The 22,084-nt window shown below is 42.4% G+C and overlaps 1 protein-coding gene and 1 long non-coding RNA gene across 4 annotated transcripts in view; one reads left to right on the top strand and one right to left on the bottom strand.

Moving 5' to 3' along the window:
• Positions 1 to 2,533: 2,533 nt before the first annotated feature.
• LOC143274516 (uncharacterized) lies at positions 2,534 to 6,462 on the bottom strand. Of its 2 annotated transcripts, none has more exons than XR_013053128.1 (3): positions 6,263 to 6,462; positions 5,105 to 5,204; positions 2,534 to 3,312 (listed from the first exon to the last, which is right to left on the bottom strand). It is a non-coding gene; the product is annotated as an uncharacterized LOC143274516 (long non-coding RNA). The 2 variants fall into 2 exon arrangements; XR_013053127.1 differs by lacking the exon at positions 6,263 to 6,462 and adding an exon at positions 5,338 to 5,475 and having other exon boundaries at positions 3,170 to 3,312.
• Positions 6,463 to 7,794: 1,332 nt separating this feature from the next.
• The window catches only part of Rrn3 (RNA polymerase I transcription factor RRN3), a 47,875-nt gene continuing 33,585 nt past the window's right edge, over positions 7,795 to 22,084 (top strand). For both annotated transcript variants that reach the window (XM_076577819.1, XM_006983880.4), the window contains exons 1-9: positions 7,795 to 7,949; positions 9,839 to 9,944; positions 11,833 to 11,889; positions 17,208 to 17,297; positions 17,409 to 17,538; positions 18,232 to 18,291; positions 19,308 to 19,371; positions 20,762 to 20,831; positions 21,730 to 21,828. In XM_076577819.1, coding sequence (XP_076433934.1) covers positions 7,867 to 7,949; positions 9,839 to 9,944; positions 11,833 to 11,889; positions 17,208 to 17,297; positions 17,409 to 17,538; positions 18,232 to 18,291; positions 19,308 to 19,371; positions 20,762 to 20,831; positions 21,730 to 21,828 — 759 coding nt within the window. In that variant the 5' untranslated portion in view covers positions 7,795 to 7,866. The remainder of the gene's footprint in view (positions 7,950 to 9,838; positions 9,945 to 11,832; positions 11,890 to 17,207; positions 17,298 to 17,408; positions 17,539 to 18,231; positions 18,292 to 19,307; positions 19,372 to 20,761; positions 20,832 to 21,729; positions 21,829 to 22,084) is intronic.

Genomic DNA, 22,084 nt, shown 5'->3' with positions numbered 1-22,084 from the left:
TAATAAATGGGACCTCTGGAAATTGAGAAGCTTTTGCAGGGCAAAAGACACAGTCAATAAGACAAAAAGACAGCCAACAGAATGGGAAAAGATCTTCACCAACCCCACATCTGACAGAGGATTGATCTCCACAGTATATAAAGAACTCAAGAAACTAGACATCAAAATACTGAACAGTCCAATTAAAAAAAATGGCTAAAGAGCTAAACAGAATTCACAAAACAAGAATCACAAATGGCTTAAAGACATTTAAAGAAATGTTCAACATCCTTAATCATCAGAGAAATGCAAATCAAAACAACTCTGAGATACCACCTTACACCTGTCAGAATGGCTACGATCAAAAACACCAATGACAGTCAATGTTGGAGAGGATGTGGAGCAAAGGGAACACTCCTCCACTGTTGATGGGAATGTAAACTTGTACAACCACTGTGGAAATCAGTATGTCGGTTTCTCAGAAAATTAGGAATTGAACTACCTCAAGACCCAGTCATACCACTCTTGGGCATATACCCAAGGAATGCTGATTCATACCATAAAGATACATGCTCAGCTACGTTCATAGCAGCACTATTCATAATAGCCAGAACCTGGAAACCACCTAGATACTCGTCAACGAAGAATGGATGAAAAAAAATGTGGTACATATACACAATGGAGTACTACTCAGCAGAGAAAACAATGAAAGCATGAAATTTGCAGGCAAATGGATGGAACTAGAAAAAATCATCCTGAGTGAGGTAACCCAAACCCAGAAAGACAGTCATGGTATGTACTCACTCATAAGTGGATTCTAGATATAAAATAAAGAAGAATCAGACTACACCTCCCCTCCCCAAAAAAAGTGACTGCCGCCAAGTGTGGTGACCTGAGTTCAATCCTTGGAACCCACATAGTGAAAAGAGAGAATGGATTGCCATGAGTTGACTTCTGACCTCACACACACACACACACACACACACACACACACACACACACACACCACAGCAGAGGCACACACCCTCCCCCCAACACACAAAATAAACAATGGGTATTAAAAATTACTGAAAATTAAAAAGAAAAAGAAATCATATGGCCATTCTAAAGTAGGGAGCTTAAGTACCCTGTAGGTGCAGGGTGATGATGTGTCTGTCACAAGCTGGGTTTGTGTTCAATTAACGCTTAAGGCGGGGATTGGCAGCTGGCAGCTTCAGGGAAGGAGCTGCTGCAACCTCCAGGAATACAGAACTGGACATTTTGGTGATTTTTCTGAGAGGGCAGGGTTTGGAGAGGCAGGAAAGGGGCTTTCTCAGCTGGAAGTTCCAGCCAAACATCCTGACCTTCGTGGATATATGGGTGCTGGCTCAAATCTGACTACTTCCTGTTGGCATGGGATGACATGGGGAGTCAGTGGGCTCCTGCTCAGCAGGAGGTATGGGTGAAGAAGCATTCAATTAGCTGCCATCCTGGAGACCTCAGGAGGAGACCTGGAGGAAGCAGAGAAGGCAAGTTGCTAGGAGAAAAAAAAAGATTATTAACACCAGCCCTATAAACGGGCTAGCCATAGGAAGCGTGAAGACCGCCAGTGAGAAGGGATGGATGCGTGCCCTGGTTGTATTGATGAAGTTCTTCAGACAGTTTGTGGAGTGACTCAGTGTTAGTTCCCACCAGGCCAGATTCCTTGACACAGGAGCAGCGCTCTTTCCCAAGAACATGCAGATGTCTATAAAACAGTGGAACATATTTACACTTTGGTGTCATAGCAAAGGCTATGGCTTTGGGTTAAAAGGCATGAACATTTTTCCGATGTCTAGAGAGCCTGGTTTTAGCCCAGTGAAACACACCTTTAAGTCTGTACTTAGAAGACAACCAGAGGAAATTGAAAATCTTGAACTTATGACTGAATAGTAGATAGTTAGTGCTCTATCAGTTTATCAGAACTCCATTTATCAATGCTAAAACTTGCAACCTCTGAAATTCTAGTATAATAATAGCATAGAAAGGGGACAGAAATCTGAAACATTGTATATCTTAAATCATTTTTGTGTTTCTTTAATGGAATGGAAGGTTATATCTGGAATCTGTTTATTCCTTACTGTTAAGTCTATGAACAAGGCAAACCTGTCTGCATTTTTTTTTTTTTTTTTTTTGGTTTTTCGAGATAGGGTTTCTCTGTGTAGCTTTGCACCTTTCCTGGGACTCACTTGGTAGCCCAGGCTGGCCTCGAACTCACAGAGATCCGCCTGGCTCTGCCTCCCAAGTGCTGGGATTAAAGGCATGCGCCACCACCGCCCGGCACCTGTCTGCATTTTTAATAAGAAACTTAACTAATGAACTACCAAAGTAGTTTAGCCTTGGAGGATTGGGCAGAGAGCTCTTAAACTGGCTATCAGTACCCTAGTCATCAAACACCATCAGATCTGAGAAGGATAAAGTTCACCTGAGTAAGCAGAAGTGAGGCAGCTTCTGAACTGATTACCTAGACAGCTACCCCAGTGTAGACAAATTTCTAAGTGGTCTTAATAAATAAAAAACACAGAACCAGAAATTTGGGTTAAAGCCTGAAAGAAAGATCAGAGGAATAGGACAAACCACGAGCTAACCTAACCTCACCAATTCCGCAGCTTCCAAAGAGAGCTTCTTCGTTTATATACCTTTTCTGTTCCTCTTATTGGCTCTCTTAGACCAGCTACATCACTTCCTCTGCTTGCCCAGCTCTGTCACTTGCTGTCTGTCTGTACAGACCTCCAGACCTTTATGGTTAACTAGTGTTAGAATCTAAGGCATGTGCTACCACACCTGGCTCTGTTCCCAGTGTGGCCTTGAACTTGCATAGGTCCAGACAGATCCCTGCCTGTGAGTGATAGGATTAAAGGCTTGTGCTAACATTGCATGACTTTTGTTTACTATAGTGGCTCGCTTTTTCCTCTGATCCTCAGGTAATTTTATTGGGAGACACAGTATATTGGGGGACACAATACATCACCACACCCCAGGTTCCTCTGTGGTCACTGGGGACAGAGGTCCTAGGGCAGTACCAGTCTTCAGCTGCCAGGCCCAGAAGATCTGACAGACTTTCCTGTGGAGTAGGAATTTGGGGAGACCAGCAAACCTTGTCTAGGCAAAGTGGGGAAATCAATTCCCTAGTGTCCTGCTTGTCCACAGACTGGAGAGGATCTTGGCAGCTGCTGAGGTTAAAGGCAGTTTTTTTTTTTTTTCTGCTCCGTGGCTGGCTTTGCTACATTTAAAGTAATCTCTAGGTGGAGGTTCTTCTGTGCCCATCCATCTTCTTTGGAGGAGGTAGGGGTGCTGCCAAGAGCTGGCATATCTCTGTCATGAAAAGGTTTTTTTTCTTCACTAAACATTTTAAATGCCATATTCTCAGATCTCTGAAGCGTTTGGGGATCATTATCTGTTAGGCATATCTAAACTAGACAAATGTTTGTTTTTAGTTACTTGTTTTAGTCTTAACTTTGAGAAGATATGTAAGCTAAATATAAACATATCAAAGAAGCTGATCCTTTATGAGGTGACTTTCAGTAAACTTGTATGTCTTATAAGATTAGGGTTTTATAGCTTTATTCCTGTTAAGTTTAGCCTTAAATAACAATTTCTGAACTGAAACTCTTTTAATATCAAGATGAGACTTTTATTTCATAAACACTACACCATTATTGAATAAAACAGTTGTATGCATGACTAAGTTCACCAAACTAGCTACAGCTTAACAATGTTAGTAAAAGCAAGAAGGTTAGATATACATTCCTAAATTGATCATTGTTAGCCTCCATTTGTAGAAGGCAAAACCAAGTTTCAACAATTTAGTGTCTCTAAAATCAATACCAAGGGGATTACTCTTATGTTACAAAATCTGGTTGCCAACAAGATATGTCCCTGTACATGAATGCAAGGAGATGCAGCTAATTTAATACCTCAGTAAACTAGCATTGTTTTAAATATTATCTTTCAAAAACCTTGGTTTTAGGACAAGACAGGAGTTATCATACAGAAATCCATCCTAATCCTAAATATCCTGGAGACCTTTCAGATCAATATCAAGGAGGTGTCTCCTTGGTAGGCCCACTCCATGTGGTCACCTTTAATCGAGATGGTGAAGTCACATGACATCCCTCTTCTCCAGCTTTAGTCAAAATGGTGACCGCCCACAAGGCTGTACTAATTTAGATGGTGGCAAACCATGTGCTGTTTCTGACAGCAGTTCCAATTTGGAGTTACAAGTTTTTGTGTTTTTTTTTTAAGGTTTTTTTTTTTTTTTTAAATGTATACAGTGTTCTGTGTTGCCTGCAGGCCAGAAGAGGGCACCAGATCTCATTACAGATGGTTGTGAGCCACCATGTGGTTGCTGGGAATTGAACTCAGGACCCTTGGAAGAGCAGTAAGTGCTCTTAACCGCTGAGCCATCTCTCCAACCCTGGAGTTACAAGTTTTAAGTCAACCTTTTGTTACAGATTTTTAACCATACCCAATTCCTTAGCTTTTTTTTTTTAAATTAAGGTAGAACAGCATAAAATAACTTTAATATTATTTCTATCCAAATGACATATGAACCTCTGTCATTACATCAGATTCAATAGCCAGAAAGCCCAGAGGCAGATTCTGAGCCCAGGCAGCTAGTTGCAATAGTAACAGCTGAGCTATCACCAAGACACATGGGACATGTAAACTCAGGCATCCAAGACCAGTCAGAAGCAAGCATGCAGTGGTCACATATATTTACACACCCAGATGAGCCTGAAGTCATTCTGTGTGGCTCCACAAGAATATATGCAGGCACAGATCCATTTATCCATACAAAGTAGACAGAACTTTTCTAACAGTGAGACAAACAAAATTTTCCATGGGAAACAGACTTTGGTACAAATTATATAGATTTTAAACCATGCCTGATTAGCAACTTACAAATCCCGAAATAAGAGTTTACAGTATAGAGCAGCATGCAAGAAACCACAGGAATAAAAGATTTTTAAGAGTAAAGAATTAGAGCTGTAGAGGCAAGAGACTTTGGAAGTGTAGCAGGGTAAGTTTAGGTATATTTAAGGACCCTTTGTCTGTGGCAATAGTAGTTGTTAATGATTTGTGACCAACCAAAAGAGGATCTTACCTTTGCTACTGGTGGATGGGGTGTTGAGCGATTGGTGAGCCAGAGAGTCTGTTGCAGATGGCCTGGAGATAAGGGATAGGGTCCCAGTGAAGCTTAGACCCTGAGGGGAAAAGCAGGCATTAGGAGAGCCTATCTGAGTCATGACACCAAATGTAAGCATTACAGCTTGGATGGAAAGATATCCTGGCAGCTGGGAGCCAAGGAATACCACAAAGTCACACCACACAACAAACCTCATACAAGAGACTTATTGGGAGGGAAAATATCAGGAGGGTGGCTGCCTCTGCTTGGATGAGAAACAGCAGCACACTGAACAGGATAGATATAGAATTTCTTGGGAAGGGGGTGGAACTTTCCAGAGTGGAGATTGGTGGGATTTCATGTCCAGAGATTGGGCTTTTTGCTCTGCAGGGTCGGGGGCAGAGTCCAGCAGTTAGTGCAGTCTGTGGGTGGAACCTGGCAGAGGTCCTTGGGGGAGGGGCCTGGCCACTCATGTGGCTCTCGGGGCTTGCAAAAGTGAACCCTGGGAGTCAACAGTGCAGTTCAGAGTTGTTTCTTAAATTAGGTGGTATAATCATAGGTGTTTTTATTTTTGTTTTTTTGAGACAGGGTTTCTCTGTGTAGCTTTGCGCCTTTCCTGGATCTCGCTCTGTAGACCAGGCTGGCCTCGAACTCACAAAGATCACCTGCCTCTGCCTCCCGAGTGCTGGGATTAAAGGCGTGCCCCACCACCGCCCGGCTAGGTGTTTTATTTTTTATTTTTCTGTATATGTTCAACTTAAAATTCATGGAGTTATGGTTGAACTGGCAGTCACTTGACAGTTCCTGTTCTTCATGCGTCACTCCCATGTACTGTGTTCATCACTCTTGGCTTTTCTCTGGGATAGAGGGAAATAGGTTTCTGCAAAAACAGCCATCCTGAAGCGTTGATAAAGCTTATGTGCAATTATTTTCCCTGCTCTGGAGACTGGGTGATTTCTCTCCAACATTCCCCAGAAACTCTAAAACAGTATCAGATAGAAAATCAATTCAAAACCGCAGAATGCTGTTTGGATTTATGATGTTGCAAAACAGAGCTGTGCTTTTTAGTTATCAAGATGAAGATAGTCTTGTCTTAATTTCTACCCAGCTCCCAAAAGTTTCATTTTTCTTTCTTACTGAGAGTGGGGTGTAGTCTTTCCTCTCCCTCAGTCACAAAGCTTTATTTCTGCTGTTTTCTGAAGAAAAACTCTTCCTTTGAGGCTGGAGAGATGGCTTAGCAGTTAAGAGCACTTCTTGTAGAGGACCTGGGTTTGGTTCCCAGAATTCATGCCAGGTAGGTCACAACAGCTAGTTCCAGTAAATCCCTCCGCAGGCATCTACATGAACATGGTACGTACATATAGACAATTAGGCACACACAGAAATATGTAAGTCTTTCTAAAAAGAAAAAAATAGGCTGGGCCTAAGGTATGGTGACACACACCTTCAACTTCAGCATTTGGGAGGCAGAGGCAGCAGAATCTCTGCAAGGCTACCTAGAGAGACCCTGTCTCAAAAACAACCCAAACAACAACAACAACAACAACAACAACACAAAACCCCAAACCAAACCAATAATCAGAAAAAAAAAAAGAAGAAAAAAGTGGGCTGAAGTGATGGTTTAGTGGATCCTGCTGCCAGTTGATAGTGTCCTTGATCCCAGCACTTGGGAGGCAGAGGCAGGTAGATCTCTGTGAGTTCAAGGCCAGCCTCATCTACAGAGTTCCAGGACAGGCTCCAAAGCTACACGGAGAAACCCTGTCTAGGAAAAAAAAGTCTTCTGGGGAGCAAACAACTCTTTAAAACTTTAAAAATTTATTTATGTGTTTGGATGTTTTGCATACATACATGTCTGTGCACTATGTGCCTGCTGTGCCCAGAGGTATAAGATCCCCTGGGACTGAGGACTCGAGTTACTGACAGTTGTGAGCCATCACTTGGGTGCTGAGAATCAAACCTGGCCCTCGTTTTTTTTTTCTTCTTCGAGTCAGGGTCTCTCTGTGTAACCCTGGCTGTCCTGGAACTTTCTCTGTAGTCCAAGCTAGCCTCAAACTCAATGCCAGCCTCTGCCGGTGCTGGGATTAAAGGCATGCATCACCACGACCAGCTCTCGAACGTGGGTCCTCTTAGCCATGGAGACACCCCTCCAGCCCTCTCCTGGTTTTCCACCACAGCCTACAGGCTTCTGCGTGCCGTGTGTTTCCCAGAGAGTAAGATTATCGTGTTTGTCTAAAATGACATACAGATCATGTGTTCATTAAATCTCTCCACAGTGAAGATTTAATTTCTTTGATTTGATTTTAGCGTCCTGTGGGTGCTTGCATGCTCGCGGAGGTCCTGCCGGCGAGTCCCAGCGATCCTTCTGTCTCCACCTCTCTTATGCTTAACATCACTCTGGGCTCTTTACTGGGTAACCCAGGTCCTAGCACTTTATCGTCTAGTCTTGAATTCCTGATCCTCCCGCCTCCACCTCTGGAAGCCAGGGTTACAGGCGCACGCCACCATGGCCGGAGTCTTTCAGGTTTTGAGGAACCCAGCCACCGACCGGGCCGCCTAGCTCTCCCTGCCTATTCTTATGCACGCTTCACAGGGCCGGACAGATTGGCCTTCTACTGCGATAGCCATGCTCTCCTCACGTGGGCCGCCATTGGCCGGAGGCTGCCTCTCCACCGGGACTTCCGGGGCGGGCCAGCGGCCGTGGCTTCCGGCGGCAGGCGCCGCGTCTGCGCTGCTCCGGCCCGATGGCGGCTCCGCTGCTCCACACGAGCTTGCCGGGTGATGTGGCGGCTGCGGCCTCTGCCACGCTGGGCACGCCGCGGACTGGGTGAGATCCGAGCGGCCTCCGCCTGCGGGTCCGGGGCTCGAACCGGCTGAGAGCGCTCTGGCCGTGCTGAGGACTGAGGGGTGGCGGTGTGCTGAGGACTGAGGGGTGGGGTGCTGAGGACTGAGGTCGGGGGTGCTGAGGACTGAGGGGTGGGGTGCTGAGGACTGAGGGGTGGGGTGCTGAGGACTGAGGTCGGGGGGTGCTGAGGACTGAGGGGTGGGTGCTGAGGACTGAGGTCGGGGTGCTGAGGACTGAGGTCGGGGTGCTGAGGACTGAGGTCGGGGTGCTGAGGACTGAGGGGTGGGGTGCTGAGGACTGAGGGGTGGGGTGCTGAGGACTGAGGTCGGGGGGTGCTGAGGACTGAGGGGTGGGGTGCTGAGGACTGAGGTCGGGGTGCTGAGGACTGAGGGGTGGGGTGCTGAGGACTGAGGGGTGGGTGCTGAGGACTGAGGTCGGGGGGTGCTGAGGACTGAGGGGTGGGGTGCTGAGGACTGAGGGGTGGGGTGCTGAGGACTGAGGTCGGGGTGCTGAGGACTGAGGGGTGGGGTGCTGAGGACTGAGGTCGGGGGTGCTGAGGACTGAGGGGTGGGGTGCTGAGGACTGAGGTCGGGGTGCTGAGGACTGAGGTCGGGGGGTGCTGAGGACTGAGGTCGGGGTGCTGAGGACAGAGGGGTGGGTGCTAAGGACTGAGGTCGGGGTGCTGAGGACTGAGGGGTGGGGTGCTGAGGACTGAGGGGTGGGGTGCTGAGGACTGAGGTCCGGGCCTGCCCACTCCTGGAGGAGCCTGGCCTTCCCTTGCGCTGCATTAGTCAGTCCTGTCTGTTCCGTTGTCTTCCACTCCCTCTTGGACACCCTTTGGGACTTCGGGCTTGTCCTCCGGGTCTTTCTTCTTCCCTCTTTGGTCCAGATGTGGATGGCGTTCCCTGGGTTTTGGATTTCCGGGTGCATGCTATCAGTGGTAACAAATTGAATTCTCAAGGTTGTTTCTGCAGAAGTGAGCAGCAGGCCCAGTTGAGCTGTGTCTTATCTAAGCAGTCTTCTTCTTGTCAGACATTTAAAAATCCCTGTAAAAGGTTTGACCTTTAGATTTTGTATGATTCTCTGTTTAAGTGAAGCAAAACTCTGTAAAGCACTTAGCATAATATTGACAATTATTTATGAAGTGTGGGCTTGCTGTGTTAAGACACTGGGGACAGTAGCTTAACCAGAGACTAACGTTCTTGTACTCAGCAGAGCTGGAGGGGACAGCGATAAATGAATAAGATGGTTTCAGGTATCAGTTAGTGCTATGGAGAACTACAGCACTCCACGGGTCTGGTGAGAAAGCCTCTGATATCTGAGCTTCAACCTTGAATGTATGTGGGAAGAGTGTTTCTAAGAGAGTGAGTAACAAGTGAATGGGAACCAGCTTGACAAGTTTGAGGAAGAAAGGACACCGTGCTTTTAACAAGTGCGTGTACCCTGAGATCAGAAAGTTAGGCAAGAATTCTTGGTTAAATGAGATCTTACAGGATTAATGAAGGAATTTGCAGTCTCTTTCATTTCTTTTCCTTCGCTTTCTCTTAAAAAATAAAAAATAAGTTTTGAGTTAAAAATCTCACTATGAAGCCTATGTTGGCTCAGAACTCCTGGATTCTACCTCGGCCTCCCAAGTGCTGGTTTTTTGAGCAAGTGCTATTTCTCTATTAGGAGTTTGAGTTTGGATTCTTATTCTAAGTGCCACAAGAAGACAGTTTTTCTGAGTGAAGAATGGATTGGTAGGAGTAAGATTGGAAGCAGGGATGCCATTTAATAAACTTTAGCCTCATCACATAAAATGATGTTGGTATAGTAATGTTCACTGTTATTCTCTGTCATGAATTTAATAACTGGTACTCCTGGTTCTTCAGGCTTTCGGATATGCTTGCATTAGACAGTGATTTCTTCAATTCTCCCCCAAGAAAAACTGTTCGGTTTGGTGGAACTGTGACAGAAGTCTTACTGAAATACAAAAAGGTATGAGGAGATACTGTGTGGGGTTGACTTTGGCTAGTCAGAATACAGTAGGTGTTACACTGAAGAACAGATTATCAAGACCCTGGGTTCCTCCTGAGTGCCTTCCTGACCCCCCAAAAAAACACAAACACCGGGAACATAGTAAAGTGAACTTTAGCGTGTCTGTGTGTGTGTGTGTGTGTGTGTGTGTGTGTGTGTGTGTGTGTGTGTTTAGGGCTCTCAGTGGTGGAGAGTGGTCTGGGACCTTGCTCTCACCAGGAAAACACTTCCCCAGTTGAGCTCCTTTAATAGCCTAAAAATAATTTTTACTCTGGACTTGGTGAGCACTTGGAGGCAGAGGCAGATGGGTATTTATGAATTTGAGGCCCTCCAGGGCTACACAGCCTCTAAACAGTGGTTCTCAACCTTCCTAATGCTATGACCCCTTAATACAATTCCTCATGTTGTAGTGATCCCCAACCATAAAATTATTTTCTTTGCTACTTCATAACTGTAATTTTGCTACTGTTAAGAATAATAATGTATCTGTTTTCTGAGGATCTTAGGTGACCCCTGTGAAAAGGTCATTTGGTCCCTGACGGGGCTGTGATCCATAGGTTGAGAATTGCTGGTCTAAAAAGATGGGGGAATGGAGGGAGGGAAATATTTTTAGATATCGTATTGAAATAGAATATTTAGTGATATGCACAATATTGTAAGTTTAAAAGTATTCAAAATGATTTTGCTGAGGTTTTATGTCTTAGAGTGCTGTATATAGTACATTTTGAAAACTTGAACAAGTGCTAAAGTTAAAATTAAAATAGAACAATTTTTGTTTGTTTACTTATTTATTTTTTTTAAATTATTTATTTGTATTTTATGTACATTGGTGTTTTGCCTGCACGTTTGTCAGTGTGAGGGTGTTGGATCCCCTGGAACAGGAGTTATATATAGACAGTTGTGAGCTGCCATATGGGTGCTGGGAACTGAATCCAGGTCCTCTGGAAGAGCAGCCAGTGCTTTTAACTGCTGAACCATCTCTCCAGCTCCTACTTTTTTTTTTTTTTTTTTTTTTGAGACAGTCTTGCTGTGTAGGGCTGGCTGATATCTAATTCCAGTCTTCTTGCCTCAAGCCTGGAATTACATAATCCCATTAAATAATTTTTTTATCCCTTTGAGACTGGGTCTTACCGTATAGCTCTGGTTGGCTCAGAACTGCTTTGTACACAAAGCTGGCCTTGAACTCACAGAGATCCACCTGCCTCTGTCTCTGCCACAGGTCCTTTTTATGTTTTATGTTGGCTAAGTGGTTTCTCTAGAACCACTGTCTCATCACTAAAGATAAAACATAAATGATTGTGTCTTATAATTCCCACCTATGCATATGAATAGATGGTATCTTAATTCTTGCTGACATATCATCACAATGTTTTTTTTAATCTCGTACTTACAGAATTCTCGTTAGTATCTGCTGTAGTCAAAGTTGTCTGTACCATGGTGTAGCCATTAACTCTCCCTTGTCCTAGACTTCTGACTCAGCAAGTTCTTTGTTGCTCTGGTTGTTGTTCTTTCCAGTATTAGGGATTGAACCTAGGATAAGCCCTCCACCCCTGAGCTGGAGCTGCAGCCCTTGTGTTTTCACTTTTTATAGTTGAGATGGGGTTGCCCAGTCAGGTGGCCTTGATCTTGTTTTCTGAATAGTTGGGATTATGGGTATATAAAATGACCAGGACTGCCTTAAATAAGAATTCTTAGAAGTTGTGTAGTCCTTACTTTATTACTGTGAGTGACGTGTAGAAGTTCCACAGGTCCTTTTGCAATTTCATGAGATATCAAGGCATAATAAAAATTCTGTTGATATTTAAAGGAAACCATAGTACTTGTACTTTAATTTCTTCTCTTTGTTAAGGGTGAAACAAATGACTTAGAGTTGTTGAAGAACCAGCTCTCAGACCCTGATATAAAGGTAATTTAAAAAATTCTCTTTATTTTATTTATTACTTTTAATTGTGTATTTTGTACATTTGTTCACACCCATGCATGCTACAGCAAGTGTGAAGGCCAGGGGACAATTTGTAGGAGTTGGCTCTGTCTTTCTACCATGTGGGTTTCTGGGATTGACCCCAGGTTGTCATTTGTACCAATGGTCCTGGTCTGTCCTCCAGAACTTGCTTTCTATGATCCCATCTTACTTAACTCACTGTTTCTCAGCCAGGAGTAGTCTTCCCCCTTAGCAGACATTTAACAAGGGCTGGAAACACTTGGTTGTCACAAGTAGGAGGAAGGGATACTCCTGTCATGTAGTGGTTGGATGACTGGGCTTCACCTGCTCTCTTTCCATACTTGGTGACTTATTAAAGGAGTGGGCTAGAGAGACAGCAATTACGAGCACTTGGTGTTCTTTCAGGGGACTCAGGTTCTATTCTCAGCACCTACATGGCAGCTAGCAACCATCTGTAACTATTTCAGGGGATATAATATCCTCTTCAGGACTCTGCAGTCTCTCTTGCATGCACATATATACAGGAAAAACATTCATAACCATAAAATAAAATATCTTAAAAAAAGAAAGATCGAGGGCAGAACCAAGAAGACTCAATGAGTTGATATCCAGGCTGCAATACGGACTCTCCATTAGCCGTGAGTGTTCCTCTTCACAGTCTGCACACCCTCATTCCTCCTGTCTTGACATTGAAGGCAACTTCTTACTGCTCTAATTACTTTGGCAAAAGTTACCAGTGATCATGTTTTTACCCCCAGTAATTTTTTGTTTTATTCTTCTTGTGAGACAGGGTCTCTCTACATAGCCTTGGTTGTTCTGGAACTCACTATGTAGACCAGGTGGCCTCAAATGAGAGAGATCCTTCTGTCTCTGCATACTGAATGCTGGGATTAAAAGTGTGGCCACCATGCCTGTCTTCCCCAGTAATTTCTCATGCTCATTTCAGTGGCATTTGACAGCCTCATACAACTCAGCAATTGACACTGTTGGCTACCCACTTAAAATCCCCTTTATTTTCTGTGATCTTTCTGTCATCTCATTACTTATCTATTCACTTTATTGGTAGGTTCTTTGTTTTGTATATTATCTTTTGATTTTTTTTTTTTTATTTATTTTTTTTGAGCAGGGTTTCTCTGTGTAGTCCTGGCTGTCCTGGAACTTGCTCTGTAGACCTGGCTGGCCTCCAGCTCTCATATCCTCCTGCCTCTGCCTCCTGAGTACTGGGATTAAAGGCGTGTGCCACCACTGCCCAACCTTTTGATATGTTCTTAACTTTGGTATTGAGTGGGTTTTTCAAAGGTTTATTTCGTTTTATGTGTATGAGTATTCTGCCTACATGTATGTGTGTTCAGTCTGTGTGTGCATGCCTGGTGCTGGTGGAGATCAGAAGTTGTGAGCAGCCATGTGGGTCCTGGATACTGAATCCAGGCCCTTTGGAAGAGCAGTAATTGAGGGCTGCCTCTCTAGCCCTCAATTAAAAAAAAAAATTTACGTGTGTCTTAGTAACTCCTAAATGCATCTGTTGCTCCTGTTCCTGTTGACCCCAGACTTGCTTCCTAACTACCTATTCATTGTGTCTTCCAGAATTGTTAATGTGCCCCAATATGTTGAGTCAAAACACACTTCTTTGCATCCTTCTGTATGCTAAACTGGTTTATTGCTTACCTGAGTTCTTGAGTTAGGAACTTTGTGGTCTTTCTGAACTTTCTCACCTTCTATATCTCTTCATTCATCCATGTTGGGGTGGGGGAGAGAAAACTTTCATGTGTGACTTTGTTGGTGTTCTCAAATCTGAATTCTTCTAGTAACTCTGTTCTTTAGAGCCTGCTGTGCTGTCTTCTTCCTGTAGATGTACTCTGAACAGTTGACGCCTGACTCATCTCTCTCCACAGGACATGCCTAGTCATGTCATTCCCTACTTAAAACCTTCATGCCTGTAGAAGAATAGAGGTTAACTTTAGTACAGCTGGTGACATTATGTTTAGTCTTAAGAAACATTTCATTCCCTGAGTTTGCCACCTTCCACCTGTATGTTTTTGGTTGTCTTTTCTTTGTGGCTAGAGGTCTTCCTTAACACTATTTGAACGTTGGCTCTGACAACACTGCTTCCATCCCAAGGGTGAGTTCTTGCACTTGTACTTTAGTGCCCTCATCTGTAAAATGGAGATCAGTGTGGTACCCACTCTGTAGGGTGGTTCTAAGGAATAAATGAATTCACATATGATAAAGTCTTAGAACACTGTCTGGTACACAGTGAACGGCATATCTCTTTATTGCTACTGCTGTAATAGTCTACAAATTACTCAGTCTCAGATCCTGGTGAAGAATCAGCTGCTTTGAGCTTTCTCTAAGCCCATGGTGTTTTCTTCATTGGGTTCATTTCCCCAGACTTCAGCATATCTTTCTGATTATATACCCAGCGTACATGAAATCTGTGCCCTACCTGACCCTTCTTTGTTCCTCAGAGTTGTCTTTTGGCTTGCTCACTGTATATATGTTGGAGCTATATTGATTTACTTTCAGTTTTCTGAAAATGTGCTTTTTCTCTGTAAGAAATAATACCTTTTAAGAGCACCTGAAGTATTCAAGATTTTCCTGACCTTTACCTTCTTTTTGGATCCAAAGGGCTGGTTTCTTTGTGTTGCACTGTATTTTCTGTGAACAGGTTCTCACTCTTACTAACCTAGTGGTGAGGCTAGAAGTTGGAGCTTATACCCAGCCCTCAGCAGATCCTTTTTTAATTTTTAACTTTAAAAAATGCATTTAGCTGGGTGTGATGGTACACCTTTAGTCCCAGTACTGGGAGGCAAAGGCAGGTACAAGCAAATCTCTGTGAGTTTGGGGCCAGCCTGGTCTACATAGGGAGTTCCTGGACAGCTTGGGCTACACACAAAGACCCAGTCTCAAAACAAACTAACAAAAAATTGCATATTTGTGTGCACGCGCATGCTAGCTCGTGTGCACACTGGATGTGAGATCCTCTAGAGGTAGAATTAGGGGCAGTTAAGAACCACTTGATGTGAACACTGGGGACGTGGAAGTTGAACTTGGGTTTTCTGCAAGAACAATAATGAGCTCTTGACTGATGAACCATCTCTCCAGCCTCAGCCCCAATTTTTTGTATCATATAATAAATATTTTTGTGATTTTTGTTGTGGGCCTTGTGCATTGCTGACCCAGCACTTGTCTACTGATCTTCAGTCTCAGATCATCTGCAGACTCTTGGAACAGTAAAAACTATAGCAGTTGTGTCTGCTTGTTCAGAGTGCTGCACGTAGTCTGTTCCTAATCAGGGCTCACCACTAAAGCAGCAGTCCCTGACTGTGTTCTTGCAGTTCTTATTTTTCCAGTGTTAGAGATTGAAAACTAGGATGTAAGCATGCTGGGAAAGGGCTCTACCACAACCCCAGTCTTTGTGTTTTTTGAGATAATCTTAGCTATGCAGTATAGTCTTGTCTCAAACTTGAGATTCTCCTCCCTCTACTTCTTTTTTTTTTTTTTTTTTTTTTTTGGTTTTTCGAGACAGGGTTTCTCTGTGTAGCTTTGCGCCTTTCCTGGAGCTCACTTGGTAGCCCAGGCTGGCCTCGAACTCACAGAGATCCGCCTGGCTCTGCCTCCCAAGTGCTGGGATTAAAGGCGTGCGCCACCACCGCCCGGCCCCCTCCCTCTACTTCTGAATGTTGGAGTTACAGGCAGGTTGCCGCTGTGCCTTGCAGCTGATTTGCTTTTAATTAATTAATTAATAATAATAATAATAATAATAATAATAATAATTTAATTAATTAATTTGTTTATTTTGTATTACATGAAATATATAGAATATACAAATTTATAGAGACAGAAAAGTTAGATGTTATCTCAAGATGGAGAAGAAAGGAATATAGAGCAATGATTTCCTAAGTATAGAATCTCTGTTTTGTGTGATAGAAAAGTCCCACAAATGGACAGTAGTATCAGGACATAATATCATGAATGTAATAAACCAATACAATTAATGTAATTAATGAATATCATAAATACAATTATTGAATGAATAATGCAAATGTAATCAATGAATACCACAAATGTAATTAATATTATGAGTGTAATTAATGAATATCATGAGTGTAATTAAAAAAAAAGAAGTCTCTGTGTCATTATTTGGGAGCTGGTGGTTCAAAGAAAGTCTGGCTACAGTCCTGTATTCTCAGAGGCAGCCCAACAGTTTGCTCCCCCAGTAAACTTTTCTCTCTACCCACAGAGTGGTCTGGTTAAGTGGTCTCACTGCATTCCTCACTTACGTGATCACTGTAGAGTTGACCAGGAGATCAGGCTTTTCATTTTGTTGTTTTATGCTATAGTTGGGATTTTAAACATCCTCTACATGTCCATGTTGAGGGTTCTGTCTCTTTGCTTTTTTTATTAAAAAGCTTAAATTCTTAATTTATTTTTGTGTATGGGCACACATGCAGCAGTGTGCATGTGTAAGTCAAGGACCACTTGTGGACTCAGAATGTTGGAGTTACAGACAGGTGCCATTGTGCTTTGCAGCTGATTCGCTTTTTTATTAAAAAGCTTAAATTCTTACTTAATTTTTGTGTATGGGCATACATACAGCAGTGTATATATGGTCTTATGTAAGGACCACTTGTGGACTCAGATTTAAAAAAAATTATTACTACTATATTTGTGTAGGTGTTTTCCCTATGTGTATGTCTGGGCACAGTGTATATGCCTGGTGCCTAAAGAAGCCAGGGGGAAGCCGGGCAGTGATGATGCAGGCCTTTAATCCCAGCACTTGGGAGGTAGAGGCAGGCAGATCTCTCTTGAGTTTGAGGCTAGCCTGGTCTATATAGCCAGGGCTACATAGAGAAACTATGTAGATGATTGGAATTGATCCTGTGTTCTCTGGAAGAGCAGCCAGTGCTCTTGACTGCTGAACCATCTCTCCAGTCTTCTGGTGATCAGACTCAAGTTACCTAGCTTGTGTAGGAAGTGCTGGGCATCAAATCCAGGGTCTCCAACTGTACTGTACTACACTTAGCTCTTTCTTTTAAAATGTATATAAGTCAGGTTGGTCTGGAACTCAGTATATAGCTCAGGCCTTGAAGTTGAAGCTTCAGCTTCTCACATGCTGAGATTACAGGAGTGCACACCATGGCCAGTCTCTCTAACCTATCTTAGTGGAGCGTATTTGTTTCCCTGATTTTAAACATTTTATTGATAGATGACTGATACAAAGTATATCCATTATTTTTCTGTAACCTTAGACAGTTTATGATTTTTCTTTGTTTTAAATTAAGGATGACCAGATCATTAACTGGCTGCTGGAATTTCGCTCCTCTGTTATGTACTTGACAAAGGACTTTGAGCAACTTATAAACATCATATTGGTAAGTTCATTTTATTTCACTGACGAGCAGATAGTTTAGTATTTTGAAAACAGTGTGTGTGTATATATATATATGTTTCACTCTTGCATCATCTTCCTCTCCCATCTCTAGAGATTGCCTTGGTTGAAGAGAAGTCAGACAGTGGTGGAGGAGTATTTGGCTTTTCTTGGTAATCTTGTGTCAGCACAAACTGTCTTCCTTAGACCATGTCTCAGCATGATTGCTTCTCATTTTGTACCTCGTAAGTAGTTATTCTTGGCTTGTAAAAATGAATTTTCTTTTTCCTTTCCCCTAGCTTTCACTTGCTTTCTCTGCCCTTACCTTCCTTATTCTTTTTTCTTTTTCTTTTTGGTTTTTAAAGACAGGGATTCTCTGTGTAGTTTTGATGCCTGTCCTGGATCTCGCTCTGTAGACCAGGCTGGCCTTAAACTCACAGAGATCCACCTGGCTCTGCCTCCCGAGTGCTGGGATTAAAGACGTGTACCACCACTGCCCAGCTACCTTCCTTATTAAAGAGTAGTTTGTTTGGCTCACATTGTGGTCTAAGGTCATGATGCCACTTCTGGATGGCTGCTACTTTGCTTGCAGGGCCCTGTGATGACACAGGGTGTCATAGGCAGGAAGCATATGGATGTGGATGTGACTTTCTTAATTTCATTTTTTTGGTGTGTGTGTTTTTTTCTACATGTATATATATGCACCCTGTGTATAGTGCCCAAAGAAGCTGGAAGAGGGTGTCAGATCCCTTTGAACTAGAGTTCAAAGGCATTTGTGAGCCATCATGTGGGTGCTGGCAATCAGGTCCTCTGGAAGATAACTACTAAGCCATCTTTCCAGGCCCCCACCCGCCCACCTGCCCTCAGCCTTTAAAATTTTCTCTACCTTGTTTTTGCTTATGACAGACTAGATAACAAATTTTCTTTTTCCTCCAAAGCCCGAGTGATCATTAAGGACGGTGGCGTAGATGTTTCAGACTCTGACGATGAGGATGATAGTAAGTATAAAGAGAAGTGTTAAAGCAGTGGACAGACGTACCTTTGAGAACGTGTCCTAAAGGATGTTTCACCACTTAGTCTCACGAGGAGACAGCAATGAATGATAGCCTTTGATAGAATCTTTTTGTTTTTTTTGTCTTTTGAGACAGGGAGGGTCTCACTATGTAGCCTTTTCTGCCTTTGAGTGCTGAGATTAAAGGCGTGAATCATCACTCCTAGGTTTATAGACTCTTTTGGACACATTCATAGTGTGTAATCACCCACTCTAAGTGTGATACTAAAATAAATAGTATCCCTCCATTCTCCAACAGGGCCTTATGTGTCCTTGAACTGGCTTTGGACTTACGTAGCTAAAGAGGACCTTAACTTGAGATCCTCTTGCCTCCACGTCCTGATGCTGAGGTTATGAGAGTGAACTGTCATGTCTGTTATGTAGATTGAACTCAATGCTTTGTAAATGCTAGGTGAGCACTCTACCTGCTGAGCTAAATCCTGGGACCCCCCCCCCCCCCCATTATTTTATTTTGTTTTTTAGGTAGGGTCTCTGTAGCCTCTGGTTGGGCTCCAACTCATAGCAATCCTGCTGCTTCAGCCTCTGGAGTGTTATCATTATATGCATACATTGTCATGCTCAGCTAAAAACTCTAGCTCTTTCTAGAAGAATCTATGTAGGTGTCACATAATTAATCCACCTAATACTCATTGTTGGTTGAAGAGACAAACCTTGCAATTCTTTTTTGCTTGTTTGTTTTTTGAGACAGGGTTTCTCTGTGTAGCCCTTGCTCTCCTGGAACTCTCTCTGTAGACCAGGCTGGCCTTGAACTCACAGAGATCTGCCTGCCTCTGCCTCCCAAGTGCTGGGATTCAAGGTGTGTGCCACCACTTCCCAGCAAACCTTGCAATTCTTATTTCTCTGATCAGTTACTGAGTTTTGGTTAGAAAGTGTTTTTACCTTCAGGACATGATTTTGCAGTTTTTAGTTTCAATGTTCATACTTTCAAGTTTTTCCTTGTAGATCTTCCTGCAAATTTTGACACATGTCATAGAGCCTTGCAAATAATAACAAGATATGTCCCATCGTGAGTATTCCTTTTTGTTTAGTTTAACAGTTTGGGGCTTAGTTCTGGTGGGTCACTATAATGTGTGTACACAGCTCTGGAAGGAAGAGATGACGGGTAGATTACAGAGTGTTTGCAGTGGATGATTGATTGATAAATAAAACACTGATTGGCCAGTAGCCAGGCAGGAAGTATAGGGGGGGCTAGCAGAGAGGAGAATTGAGAGAACAGGAAGGCAGAGAGGAGGAGATGCCAGCCTGCCGTCCAGGGAGCATCATGTAAAGGCAGCAGGTAAAGCCACGGAACACATGGCGACATATAGATTTACCGAAATGGACTAAGTATAAGAGTAAGAGCTAGACAATGGTAGGCCTGAGCTAACGGCCGAGCAGTTTAAATAATATAAGTGTCTGTATGTTTATTTTATAAGTGGGCTACGGGACTGCTGGGGCTTGGCGGGACCCAGAGAGAAAAACTTTAGCTACAAGTGTTAATAGCATTAAAAATTGGGTTATATTGCTATTTTTCAATTGTATTAATAACACATGTTGCAAATTCTGTTTTTGTTTTCTGTTCATTATGTTTGTTATTTTATTAACTTATTTAAAGGTTTCATTTGTGTGTGGGTATGGTGCTGGTCAGAGGACATCTATTGGTAGTTTCCCTTCTGCCACCTTACCGTGTAGTAGAGCTGAAACCCAGAAGATGCCAGACCTGAGTCACCTCACGCCTGTTTAACTATTTAACTTATATTTAATTTACACACAATGCTTCTACCTCTCTTGTGCAGAAGTTGGGATTTTGCTTTTATCTTCAATAGATAAGATATCCAAATACTTTCACTGAGAACTGTATGTACACTGTGCCATGGGGATCAATGTGGTTATCACAAAGCAGGGCAAGCTTGGGGGTTTCTTTGGCAGTATAGAATATTACTTTTGTTAACTAAAAATTGGAAGCTGGGGATGGAGTATTGTATATGTGTAACATCAATAGTTGGGAAGGTAGAGGCAGGAGAATCAGGTATTGAGGGTCATCCTTGGCTACACACGGTTTGATGCCTGGGCTACATGAGACCCTGCCTTAATAAAAAAATACCAAGTTCATGACATTTGCCTCTTTATAATTAGTATACTTGTGTACTGATACATGGTCTTAAGCTGAAGTCTGTTAATCTTTCATAGAAGAAAAGCCTGTCTTTTGACTTGATGTTACTAACATAGTAAATAGAGTATATTTTTACATAAGTTGTTTTAGATTTTTCTCTGAAACTGCCTTGATTGGGCCTTTAATTGCTTAAATTAGGGTTCTATTTTTGCCTCTTATGTCCTCATTGTTCATAGGATGGAAATGCTAGCTTCTTAGAAAGTCCAGCTAACGTGGATTGGATTTTTTTTTTCTTTTTAAATAGGACGCCGTGGTTTCTAATGCCAATACTGGTAGACAAATTTCCATTTGTGAGAAAATCAGAGAGAACATTGGTAAGAAAATTTTCATGGAAAGATTGTTTTGTGACTTTATTTTAGATGGTGTTTTATTATTATTATTATTATTATTATTATTATTATTACTACTACTACTACTACTACTACTATTATTACTATCTTAAAAATACCTTTCTAGATTTAAACTCAAGACTTTGTTTTACGGAGGTTATGGTATAATCCTGTGATCCAGAGTGATCTTGATACTTGGGAGGTTAAGCAAGAGGACTTCTTCAAGTTTGGGGTGAGCCTGAGCTACAGTATAAGACCCTGTCTGAAAAAAAAAAAAAATCAAAAGAGAGAGAGAAGGCTAAACATTTCTTGTATTCTTTTCTCTTCATTATTATATTTTCTAAACAGGGTCCTAATCTGTGGTTCAGGCTAGCCTCAAGGCCTCCTAAGTGCTGGGATTATAGGTGTGAGCTACTGCTCCTAGTGTCTAATTCTTTTCTTAGCTAGTAACTCCTTGAAATTCTCAGTACCATTTTATTACTGTGTGTAGGTTGATCATGGTCAGAATCCATTTCAGAAATATCTTTTGTGTTGAATGCTTACACACATAAGAATTACCAAGGAGGCTGCAGATGTAACTCCGTGGCAGAGTGCTCGCTTAGAAAGTACCAGGTCCTGGGTTTGATTCCCATCACCACAAATGAATAAATTAAAAAAAAAAAAGAAAGAAAGTTACCAGAGGGTAATAGTGTATTACTAAGTAGAAAACGTTTACTGGTGGTGATTAGATTAAATACACTTAACATATGTAGACTTGTACAGTGCAGTTTCTGAACTGATAGTCCCTTTTCTATTCATGTATTTAAAGTTACATAATTAATGTTTTGTTTATGTCCTGATATACTGTGCTGAATTGTTCATCTTTTTATGTCTCATGCTTTAGGAATGTTATGTTCATAATTTACTAAGGATAAGTGTGTATTTTCCAACTTTGAGGCGTGAAATCCTGGAACTTGTTATTGAAAAATTACTCAAGTTAGACGTAAGTATCCGATCACCTGTATTTTTTCTCTGTTTCCATTTATGGAATTTTTTTTTTAAAGATTTATTTATTTATTATGTATACAGCATATATGACTGCAGGCCAGAAAAGGGCATCAGATCTCGTTACAGATGGTTGTGAGCCACCATGTGGTTGCTGGGAATTGAACTCAGGACCTCTGGAAGAGCAGTCAGTGCTCTTAACCTGAGCCATCTCTCCAGCCCCCTCCATTTATGGAATTTTATGACTACATATT

Source organism: Peromyscus maniculatus, chromosome 8 (genome assembly GCF_049852395.1).
Source record: "Peromyscus maniculatus bairdii isolate BWxNUB_F1_BW_parent chromosome 8, HU_Pman_BW_mat_3.1, whole genome shotgun sequence".
NCBI lineage: Eukaryota > Metazoa > Chordata > Mammalia > Rodentia > Cricetidae > Peromyscus > Peromyscus maniculatus.
This window is presented reverse-complemented; position numbering and strand designations above follow the sequence as displayed.